Genomic DNA, 12451 nt, shown 5'->3' on the forward strand with positions numbered 1-12451 from the left:
TAGTTTTTTTCTAGATACATGGGCTACTTTAGTGGGTTGCAATCATGAAGCCATAGAATGTCTACAAATGTCATAGTAAGTCATATTGAAAGAGAATATTAAAAGGTTATTAGGAGGAAACAGGTAATTTTGGGGCTTTTTAAACCCCTAATAAGTGGTGGAGAAAGCAAAAAGGAGAAGTACCTGAATATGAGGTTTGTCAGGAGTTCAAGACCCCTGAACACACAACCTTTTAAACAGGAAAAGTTGTCAGGTCTGTAGCCATTAAATAATAACTCCTCATCCCCTTCAATCCCCAGCCACTGATAATCTCTATCCTACTTGATGTCTCTGAATTTGTCTCTTCTAGGTGCCTTATATAAGTGGAATAATATAGTATTTGTCCTTTTTCTGTCTGGCTTATTTCACTTAGCATAATGTCTTCAAGGTCCATTCATGTTGTAGCATGAATCAGAATGAAATACTACTTTTTAAGTTGTAATTTCAAGTTCTAGTCTAACTGTTTATGATCATGTCAGGACATTTCACACATCTTGTCTTGAAACAATTTTCCCATCACTCTGTCCTTGTTGCCTCCTAAGCATTCCTCAGGCCTCAGCTTAGCAGTCATTTCTTTAAGGAGACCTTCCTGGAACCAACAAGTTAAGTTGAGTCATACTGTTATACTTTCCCATTGTATAATTCTTATTCAAAACTTTCATTTATATATGCAATTATTTTTTGCCCTTCTTTCCCAGAGTCTGCTATTTAAGGCCAGGTATTCCACTTGATATTATATTTCTAATGGCTAGTAAAATGTCTGGAACTTAGTGGGTTTGAAGAATGATTGTTACTTTATGCCACTGGTTCTTTAAACTTTTTTATTGACTGTTTCATAGCAGAACAATATATCTAAAAATAGTGAGTACGGTCAGAACATTTAGGTTCCTTAATTCTCAGCTCTGATATCAGCTTACTATGCAACCTTAGGAAATTATTTAAATGCTCTAGTATCAGTGTCCTCCTGTGCAAAACGAACAAAGAGTGCTTTTCAAGGCCGCTTTAAGAGAACAGTAGGTTTACATTTTGTAAATAATTTGTAACAGAAAAATCTCATATATATTAGTCATATTGTCATTGCACATATGGTAACCTTTAAGATCATTTTTCAGTAATTATTTCTGTCTGATGAAAGTGAGCTAATTACATAAATATAATAAAAATACCAATGTTTAAAATCTATATTTGACTAACCATTGATTCATCTCTACCTTTTTTTTTGTGCAATAGTCTGATTCCATATAAGTTGATGCATGATTGGAAGGAGCTATTTTTTAATGCAAAACCCATATATGAACAAGCCTCTGTTAAGACACTACCTGCTAATCCCTCAAGAGAACAACTTACAGAACTGGAGAAAAGGGACTTGCTAGATACCAATGATTATGAAGAATATAAGGTACCTACTGATATGAAATAATTAGAATGCTACATAATAAATCCTTTTTCTTTAACATTAATTTTGTGATATTCCTTATTTCATTTCTACTAATAAAAATAGACGTTTTGTTTGCATTTTCCCTTGTTTTAATTTGTATAGTTGTACTACTTTTTAGATGCTTAAACTATACATAAGCTATTATCTATTGTTCCTAGTAATCTTAGGGGAGTGGTCTGAAAAAACATCAAGCATGGTAATTGTCTAGGTAGACAGATTTCAGAATTTTAAAAATGCTTTAATTTATTTATTAGCATTTTTCTTTGTATGGGCTGTGTACTTTTGCTTCAAAAACCATTGTTAAAAAGTATTTCTTTTGTAATCGATCTAAATAATAGATTTTTTACAGGCAAAATGAAAGAGGAGGAGGTCTGGGTTTTATGAATAGCATAGATTCAAACAATCTTTTATTCAAAGATTGAAATAAAAAGTATGGGGTGCCAACTGTGATTTTTAGAAGAACTGTTGTAAAGCCTTTGAGATTAGACAGACTAGAGCTACATTACTGAAATTGCCAACTACTAACTGTGCAACCTTAGGTGACCAGTTCATTAAGGGCTAATAGATTTCCATTTTTCAATTTATGGAAAGGGAATACTACTATACCTACTTCGTTTAGAATAACATGAGTTAAACACTTAGCTGAGTGCACTTTATGTTGGATGCATATAATACATACCCATTTCTTTCTTCACCATCCTACTCTCCCCATCCCACTCTCCCAATCCCACTCCATCTCACCCTTAGAAGTAAAGGTGTAACAATCATAGCTTTTGGATAGAAGTTTTGAGTGGATCAACAGCAATGGAATGAGGAGTGAGGCTTTTTATTAGAAAAATTACAAAATGAGTCCCGGAAGGTCAGTAAGTGCAACATGAAAAAAATCTATGAAAAGATGATTTGACCTAATTATTCACTGATAGTAAATACTCAACAAAGGTTTGTGGGACAAAGAGTGAATAAAATGAATGAATTACAATGAACAAAGAAAAGTGCAAAATAATGCTAATAAGTAAGTATTACAAGAAGATAACCTTGTGGTTAAAAGATAAGGAAAAATATGAGATTATGAGAAATTAAATGTATACTATATTTTAATTAAATGAATCTGTATTTGTAGCACTAAGAGAATTATTATTAAGGATTGACTAGAACCTTAAAAAATATATGTGGATGTTTGTTTTGTATGGTCGTAAAATATACCAGACCTATTACATCCACGTAAAGTATAATGCCATGTAATAAAATGCTTTGACAGTATCAACCTGTGTTAAGGTATTTCTTTCCATTATAAATTAAAAGTCATTTTATTTGACAGACTTTACTGGTTCATCGAATGTTTATTTCTAAATTACTTCTTAAACAACTCAATCTCTATTCTTGTTGCTCTTACAAATCAGGAGACCTAGTAGGCTGCAGCTTAGCAAAGATTTTTGTCTCTCTAGCTATTTTCCTTGTATGAGAAATGGTTACCACAGGAACATGCTTGTCTTACCCACATCCTGAAGCAGATGATGCATTTCTTTTGCAGGAAATTATAAACTTTTGTTAGGAGTTTGTGAGCGTCTAGCAATGTACTTTGCTTTGTGTATTGACTTTGCTGTTTTTCTAGAAATGAAAATTACCTTAGGATTTATAATATGTTTTCACAAGCTCCCTTCGACACCATAATGGAAAATATGCCATATACAGGTTTTAGGATATACTGTAAACTATTATACTATCGTTCTTTATTTTTAAATCTTTGGTCTCTTCAAGAACTTCTCCTAAATGTTCCTACGTACAAGTAAAAAATAAATGTTTCAACTTGTAAAATATATTATCTGGCTTAAATAGTCTATCACAAGAGGCAGCGGAACAATGCATCCTGGCTTATCTAAAAGAAACAGTTGTCCACATTTGTCATTATTAAATTTGTTCAGGAGTTTTAATGCAAATATATTACTCAGAAATTAATACATTTGCTTGAACATAATAATGTTCATTATATATAATGTTCAATAACATATAATGAACATTATGTTCAAGCAAATGTATTATTCAGAAATTAATCTTCAAAAAGTTTATATTCTTAGCATACTTAATTGATGTCCATGCCCTCTACCTTTAAAGAACCGACAGTTCCCAGTTTTGAGTTTGTGCTTTCAAAAGCCCGTGTTCTGTTAGAATAAGCTATTATGCTTAAAATTTTTAAATATTGTACCTAGAAATTGCAATTAAAACAGATATTTGCTTATGTACATGTCATATGTAGCTGCCAAAAATTTGACTCATTTCTTAACGTTATTTCCTAAATCATCACACTCTATTTATGTGAGAATGACTGAATGTGAGGGAGCTCTAGCCCAGTGGCTAGAAATAACATTTCTCTCTCCCAGGAAGGAGGCAAGAACAGCATCATGGGGCAGCCAGACCTCTCTGGGGTTCCTAGGCAACTCCCACAGCATAACAACATTGAGTTATTTAGTAGAGAGTGAGGAAGGGCCCTTAAAGCCCAATGGACCATGGGTAGCAGGCTAAGCCAGGAGGCCTGGTTCCTCTAGTGCAGCTGGCAGCACAGCCCCACACAGCAGCTAGTGGTTCTCAATCATGCAGTGGACTCCTGCTGGTGAACCACAAATTCCCCTTAATGCAAATCCTTTCTGTGGGTCTTACTAGCAAATGAGTTGCAATTCATAGCATTTCACTTTTATATAAGCTGCTTTCTAGCAATTACTAGTTGAATGAGTTTAAGAGTTACTAAAATTTAGTGTTCATAAACTAAAATTAGCTCATGGCTATGGTTTCCTGAAGATTTGGATTTTTCTAAGAAGTCCCTGCCACAAAACACTTAACCATTTTCAGAGCTCTACTGTGCATGCCCACAACCAAGTTATACTTGGAATTTCTATAATTTGGAGGAAGGATATTTCATTTCCAGCACATCATCCATGTTGTCTTAAGTTGTTCATGATTTTTAATTGCTGCTATTTTTTGCCTTTAATGGCAAATTACTGTTTAAGTTCATGATCAGGTGAGTTTGTTGTGGTTATTGGGTTAACCCTACAGTGTGTGTTATAACATTTTTATTAACATTATTTTTGGCTTATGATTTTCCGTCAATCAGACTTTAAGATGTGGTTGTATATGTTATGATTTAACATGTGTACGCCTGTCACTACAGCACATGTATGGATACCTATCCCCCAGTTTTTTTACAATGACCTTTATTACCACCAGGTCTTTTTCCACCAAAGAATAGAAATATGGGACTAAATGGGCCATGGAGTTCTCTGTTTTCCTGTCTCATCTGAATTGTTTGGCCCAAAGACATCCGTGGATAATTGACCCAAGCACAGTGATAGATTCTAGTAGATGAATGTTAAGGGCATGTGAATCGATCACTTTTTTACATTTAAAACATATACATTGCATTGATCAGCTCAGGCTGCTATAATAATACACTATAGACTGGGTGGCTTAAACAACAGAAATTTATTTTTCATAGTTCTGGAGACTGAGAAGCCCAAGATTAAGGTGTTAGCCAGTTTGGCTCCCCAGTGAGAGCTTTCTTCCTGGCTCATAGAAGACTGCCTTCCTGCTGTGTTCTCACAGGGCAGAGAGACACAGAGTGAGCTCTTCTCTTTTCTTCTTTTTTATTTTTCGGTGTTTCCAAATTCTTTTTTTTTTTATACTTTAAGTTTTAGGGTACATGTGCACAACGTGCAGGTTAGTTACATATGTATACATGTGCCATGTTGGTGTGCTGCACCCATTAACTCGTCATTTAACATTATGTATATCTCCTAATGCTGTCCCTCCCCCACTCCCCCCACGCCACAAAAGGCCCTGGTGTGTGATGTTCCCCTTCCTGTGTCCATGTGTTCTCATTGTTCAATTCCTACCTATGAGTGAGAACGTGCGGTGTTTGGTTTTTTGTCCTTGCGATAGTTTGCTGAGAATGGTGGTTTACGAAAACTAATCTCATCATGGGAGCCCCGCCCCATGACCTCATCTAAACCTGATTACATTCCAAAGGCCTAACCTCCAAGTACCATCACATTGGAGGTTAGGGCTTCAACATATGAATTTGGGGGGAGACACAAACATTCAGCCCATAATATATGCATTTATTCAGGATACTTACAAAATGTCACAATATGGAAACTTACTAATTAAGTATAGGAACTTTTAATTTCACATGAAGTTGCTTGTTTTATGGCCTCTTCTGTTTCTTGCCAAGAAGTCTTAATTTTCTTGTCTTTTCACTATGAAGATGCTTCTATTGATGAACCTGAGCATTAATTCTAATTACTCATTTTAATATAAATGTATATAATTGCATTGTGTAGTACTGGAGGGCCCTGAAAAATATGATGGTTTCATCTTTTATTTTCAGATATGGAGGAATACAGCTGACCTCTAAGTGGACAGAGTAAGCACTTGCTTATATGATGAAGGCTGAGATATTCTGTAAGGCTATTCTATTGTAAAAATTCTGCCTGTCATTGCACTCAATGCCTCACAATATCATTCCTTTGAATTAAGACATCAGCACTTCCTAAAATACAAACATTTCTCAAGATAGGCAGTAAGAATCATGATCAGCCTCCAAAATAGAAAGGAGCTGGGAAGGAAGATTGATGTTGAAAGGAATATTCTCATATCATTCTAGTTTAGTTTTTAAGAATGTGCCATTTCATACCTGCAGGTTCTTTTCTCCATTTGTTTACAGTTTTACCTCTAACTCCCTAAATTCCTTCACTAATGGTAAGGCTATCTAACTGGCTTTTGTAGACTAAGCCTCATTGTATTTTGGTTGGGTAGGATTCTTTTTTTTTTTTTTTTTTTTGAGACGGAGTCTCGCTGTCGCTCTTGCTCTGTCGCCCAGACTGAAGTGCAGTGGCGCAATCTCAGCTCGCTGCAAGCTCCGCCTCCCGGGTTCACGCCATCCTGCCTCAGCCCTCCCAGTAGCTGGGACTACAGGCCTACAGGCGCCCGCCACCACACCTGGCTAATTTTTTGTATTTTTAGTAGAGACGGGCTTTCACCGTGTTAGCCAGGATTCTTATTTGTAGTAATCAAGCACACTGATTCTAACTTACAGAGCAGAACATCAATGTATTAGTTTTCAAAGAGGGCTCTATTTGCCCTAGGTCCTTGGTTGCCAAGAAACAAGGCTATTTTCTAATTGTTGTAGGCCAAGGATTTCAGAGGGCTTGATAGGGATCTGGGACTTGTGTCTATGGAATAGCAGGAGTAGAAGATGAACTTGGGTCATGTGAAGGGTATTTGGCTTAAATTATTAACACTGGAGACAAGGTAAGTTCATTTGAAAACCATGGTAGAAATAGTTGAATTAATGTATCAAGTTCAAGACGTTAGACCAGAATTGAGAAATGGTTTCCAAAAAGTTGGCAGCCAGATAGAAGTGGAATGGGATGTGAGAAGGACAAAGCCAAAGAGAGGAGTCCTGGATGACTGACATGAATAAGATCAGAGTGATTGTTTTGATTTGTTCTTGATCACATAGAGAGAAGCCAGCCCTCTTCCAAGTTCCCTCCTCTGTGGGAACAGGGAAATGGAAGGTGGTCAGGGCTTTTCTGGGCTTTCTACCACTGAGTTTTGGGTTTGTTCTCTACCTACTTTGGCAACTACAGGAGCCAGCTTCTATGCATCAAGCCCACTTTCTGTTCAATAAATTGCTCAGAATTACCAGCTAGGATTTTAGAGTTGACTACAAAGTTTTCTATTTTAAAACTATAGGCTGGATGTGGGGGCTTACACCTGTAATCCCAGCACTTTGGGAAGCTAAGGCAGGCAGATCACTTGAGGTCAGGAGTTCGAGACCAGCCTGGCCAACATGGTGCAACCCCGTCTCTCCTACAAATACAAAAATTAGCTGGGCATTTTGGCAGGCACCTGTAATTCCAGCTACTTGGGAGGCTAAGGCACAAGAGTCCCTTGAACCCAGGAGTCGGAGGTTGCAAGCCAAGATCGTGCCACTGCACTCCAGCCTGGGCCACAGAGCGAGGCTCTGTCTCAAAAGAAAATAAAGTATTTTAAAGCTATGTCTTTTTTTTTATTATTATACTTTAGGTTTTAGGGTACATGTGCACAATGTGCAGGTTTGTTACGTATGTATCCATGTGCCATGTTGTTTTGCTGCACCCATTAACTCGTCATTTAGCATTAGGTATATCTCCTAATTCTGTCCCTCCCCCATCAAAAAGTGGGCGAAGGACATGAACAGACACTTCTCAAAAGAAGACATTTATGCAGCTAAAGCTATGTCTTAACAGATAAATATAGGAAGAACACAATGGGGTTTGTGATCTTGAAAACTTGAATGGATCCAAGAAAGTGTTTAAATTTTAATTTGGCTCAGATGTGTAGGACTGAGAAACATAAACTCTCTCACCTAAAAGACCCCCCATGCCACCACTCCTGTCCAGTGTCAGGACTTGTCAGCCATATTATTTGGTACAGTGAGCCTATAGTAGTCTTTGACACATTGATCAGTGTCACTGCTAAGCTTTTTGGGCATGGCTTATACCTCTTTGAGGTATCAATCTTAGCGGTGAAATAAAGAGGGTGGTAGTAAGTCATTACAGAAGAGGGTATTCCATGTGGAAAAATACTGTGTGAATTTTGCAGTTACAAGATAGGCAGAACAAGTCATAATGCCTATGTATTTTGTGACACCAGAGAAATTCCAACCAAAAATGTCTTTCTTAGTATCCCTGGTTAGGTAATAGCAGTAGACAGGTGAATTCAGATGTAGATGCTTCTGGAAACGTTCCTTTAAATAGTAAGACCATAGAAATTACTATAAAAGTGATCCTGAGGTAGGCTACCACCTCACTGATGAATAACGCATAGTTTAAGCAGTTGGGGAATGACATTTACTGTTTTGATAAGGATAGCCACCACCATCAGAATTGTTTGGTGGCCCCAGAACAGGGAGAAATCTGATAAGAAGTCCAGGTTGATTCAGTCTCAAGGGCACTTGGGGAGCAATGCAGTGACCTTAGAGTCTTTTTTGTTTGTTTGTTTGACCCAGGCAGTTGTGCTTTGAAAAGCGCTGGGCTGCTGTAATTCTCAGTGTGCCACATTCAATGCCTTGGAAGGGCCATGGTGGCTTTCCAGGGATAGAGAATGGAACAAGGAGGAGGAACCTATCATTTTGGGGTGACTGAACTACTTTTCCACTGATCTGAGTGAGTTACTTCGAGCACAGCTGGAAATCAGAGTGCTAATCAGAAGCGCCTACCCATTGTTTGCATCTAATTGGTCACTGAATTTCAGCAGCACTGAAATGTAACTTTTTAAGAGAGAGGATCTCCCAGAATGGCTTAGTGTCAGTTACCCATGGTAATCAGACCTGCAGTCAGCCCAGTGATTCTGGCTGCCTGATATATTAGTAATTTGTAGCTCAGCATTTCTAAAAAATAGACCTGTCACTGCTGAGCTTTCTGAACTTCTGAATATGTGACAAGCTGGAGTGACTGGATTGCATCATGAGGTGCCAGGCTCTCTCCAGCGTGGGCCTACAGGCCTTGACAGTGACCATGGTCACACACTGAGTAACTAACCATGGCCAGTGTAAACTTCCCTCCAAAAACAAGCATAAGGTAGATGCAGTCTACTGCCCTGGGTCTTCTTTTGCAATAGGCTAAAATTAAACATGCCTGTTTTCGTACCATTAGATTAGGGCAGAATGAGGAAGGCTACTCCTGGAACAGAAGTGATCAGATTACTGAGTGAAAAGCATTATTGAGTCAGGTCAAATTCATTAGATTTCCTGATGATCCAGAATTAACCATGATATGGATCCATAGGCAAGGCATTGGCCACTCACAGTCTGCTTCTAGCCGGAACACTCTTCAGCTCAGCATGGGGGTCCACATGGCAGATGAAGTTGAGCTAACCTCTTCCTTTCCCTCGATTGCTCAGACTCTGCATTTCCTGGCAAGAGATATGACCTTCTCTCTAGAGGTGTACCCACCCTGCCAATGTCAGTGAAAGATAGACACCCCTGCCCACTGGCTCCTCTGGAATCTGAAGGCCAGAGTGTCTGGTAGAAAGATGTGTCCGGGTAGCTAACCATACACTGACCTGACTGTAGGTCAAGTGACTTAACAAGGCTTCCAGGCTCACGCAACAGGGTCAATTCATCTTCCAAAGTTGTTCTGAGGCCTTCTTGAAACTGGGCCCCAACACAGAGCCCATTCCATGACAGCTCCTGGATGAGAAGACAGAATTCAGCTGTGCTTCAGCTAATCATCCTCTCTTCTCTTTGCCTTTTTGTCTAAGGCAGTATTAATCTTTTCCACTGTCACCTGGCTATCAAACAGGTCCCATACAGTGTTCAAGAAACCCTGTGGGGCTGCCAGATTACACAGCTGAACTCCCCTTAGGGAAGATAAATAACCACACTTTCTGCCTCTTCTAAGAAACCTGTGAAGTCATTACAAATGTTTACATCTGAATAAAATTTAGGCAGTTCTTCCAGATTTCGTCAGGGTTTGGGGGTAGTTGGAGGACAGAAAGCCCTGGAAGAGATGACAACAGAGGCCCTAAAAGTTAAAGTGTTACCTTACTACTTTCCCATGGAGTATGGCTTTATTCTGAGTGCCATATTCCCCAGGCACAGTAACTGGAATATAGCCACTAGACTTTTCATTCTACCCTAGCAATAGGTATACTTCTGTAGTATTTTATTCCCTCTGGTAGGAGACCAGCACAGACCCAGCCAGAAGGTCAGCCAGGAGATACAGTGCCAGGGGTTTAATTCTTAGAACTGGAACCAAGACAGTCAAGATAATTTCCCTGATGTGGCCAGAAACAGGAAGAGACAGAGGTGGGATCAAGCCAAGTCCTTTGAGCATGCCAATGATCAAAACTGAGATTGGGTGAGAACCAGACTAGAAAATGAAAACAAAGCTGGCAGGTTGGAAGCTAGGCAGAACTGGAACAGAACAGAACGCACATTAAAGGCTTGGAAGCAAAGTGAGGAGGCTCTGGGCAATAGAGGCCACAAACAGAGCTAGAACATCTGCAGCTTGTTTTTCTCATCTGCCAGTCATGTGGAACACAGCTGGCTCATACTAGTCTAGGAGATCCAAGGCAAATACCCAGTTAGGAATATGAAATTAACCAGGTCACAAACAGCTTCTGCCATAGAGCAGATTGTACGTTGACATGGGCTGCTCTTCCCCACTCCAGGACCCTGGACTCAGCCCAGGTGCTTGGATTTTTAGGACCTGCCATCTCCTGACTGTTTTAAACCTGACTTATTTCCTGCCTAGTGTTCTGGCATCTTTCAGGCTACTTATTTGAATTTCTGACCAGCTCTAATCTATTGCTACCCACGTTCAAGCGTGACAGATCTCTTTCCAAACATGGATTCACTTGGAAAAACTATTTACAACCATAGGATTTTTGGTAATGTGAATATAGTCAATGTTCTCAAGGGATTTATTTTTCCCTAAGTGATGTTACCCATTTGTTTTAGGTGATTTGGGGATATTTCTATTTAAAAAAATTAAGACATGTCCTCCATCTTTCCTCTGAGATAAAACATCAGAAAATTGAAATACTTTAATTTGTTTTTATGCCTAAAAATGGCATTACAACATCTCTTTCCTCCCTGTTAAGTCTCTGGCATAGTTTGTTAGAAAGACCCAAATTAATAAACTGTTTTTCATATATTACATCTTAAATGAAATGCTTTTTGCTGACAACAAAAAAGAAATGCCTTAATTTAACAGAGATGCACACTTTAAATCATATGATAGGTTGTTACTTTGGGAGATGCTTCCTGTATTAGCTAATTTCACTCATGGTATATGGATTTTTGCTAGCTTCTGTCTATGAGGATTATACTTTCTGATCTTGTCCCTAATTTTGGGTTATCCCTATCTTATTTGGGGGCCTAAGTCATCTTTGTACTTAGTTAAAATTACTAAATTTGGATTTCAATTTAGTCACTCATTTATTCCGTTCACATATATTCAGCCTATAGTATTGATTGATTGATTGATTGATTCAATAAATAGATATTTATTGAGTGCCTACTTCTACCAGCACTATTCTAGGTGTTAAATAAGACAGAGATCCTTCCCTCCCAGTGTTCACAGTTTAGTAGGGATGAGAAAAAAACCATTCCAAAGAATGATGCTGTGTGGATATGAATAGGAGGTTATGAGACACATTGGAAGGGATGAAATTCAGTTGATTTGTGAAGTATGAGTAGACGTCAGTTGATTTAAAGGTATTAATGCAAAACAGACCTAACCCTATGAGCTGTGGAGTTTACACTCTTCTATTTTTGTATTTTCTCCATGGCTTCATTAAATTTCAAGCCTGTAGACCAAACTAAGCTTAGGAAGTGTGTTTGGGTGTCTTTACTAAGAGTCACTTCCAGCATCCAGACTTTTTCAATAACCTCTGAAGATATCAATCTTGGTTATTTCTAACAATCTTCCAATGGAAACATGTAGACTGTGCAACAACTTAAAATACTATAAATGGGCAATCGGCTTGTCCCTGGTTAAGACATCATTTTCTGCCCACGGTGTTTGGGCTTGAGTTAATAAATTACCTAACCTCTCACTCACTAATACTTTTTCTTTGGATACAATTTAACTATTAATTTGTCTATTTTCCAATAAGCCTAAAGTTTTATTGCATTTTGATTAATAATAATGTACCTGTTGATAAGAGATTTTAGAGATTCACATTATAAAAAAATTTAAGAACAGCAATTGTACAAAATACAGTTTTCCAAAGTACTAGAAAATAAGTAACTGATAGTTAAACTAAGATCTAATAATACAAATAAGATCTAGCATATGAGTGAGCTAGTCTTTAGTTATAACCAATTATGAGAAATTATACTGAGAACTGTATTACTTTAAAAATATACTTTGACTCTAACTCTCTGAGTTGAGTGACTATTAGTATAAAATTAAGAATTACTCTCCCTATTTG

The 12451-nt window shown here is 38.0% G+C and overlaps 1 protein-coding gene across 1 annotated transcript in view; it reads left to right on the plus strand.

The window, feature by feature from the left end:
• Positions 1-12451, plus strand: part of SPEF2 (sperm flagellar 2) — a 192537-nt gene that overhangs the window by 53694 nt on the left and 126392 nt on the right. The window contains exon 10 of the mRNA XM_032135721.2: positions 1270-1438. Coding sequence (XP_031991612.1) covers positions 1270-1438 — 169 coding nt within the window. The remainder of the gene's footprint in view (positions 1-1269; positions 1439-12451) is intronic.

The sequence above is a fragment of the Hylobates moloch genome, unplaced genomic scaffold (genome assembly GCF_009828535.3).
Source record: "Hylobates moloch isolate HMO894 unplaced genomic scaffold, HMol_V3 SCAFFOLD_17, whole genome shotgun sequence".
Taxonomy (NCBI): Eukaryota; Metazoa; Chordata; class Mammalia; order Primates; family Hylobatidae; genus Hylobates; species Hylobates moloch.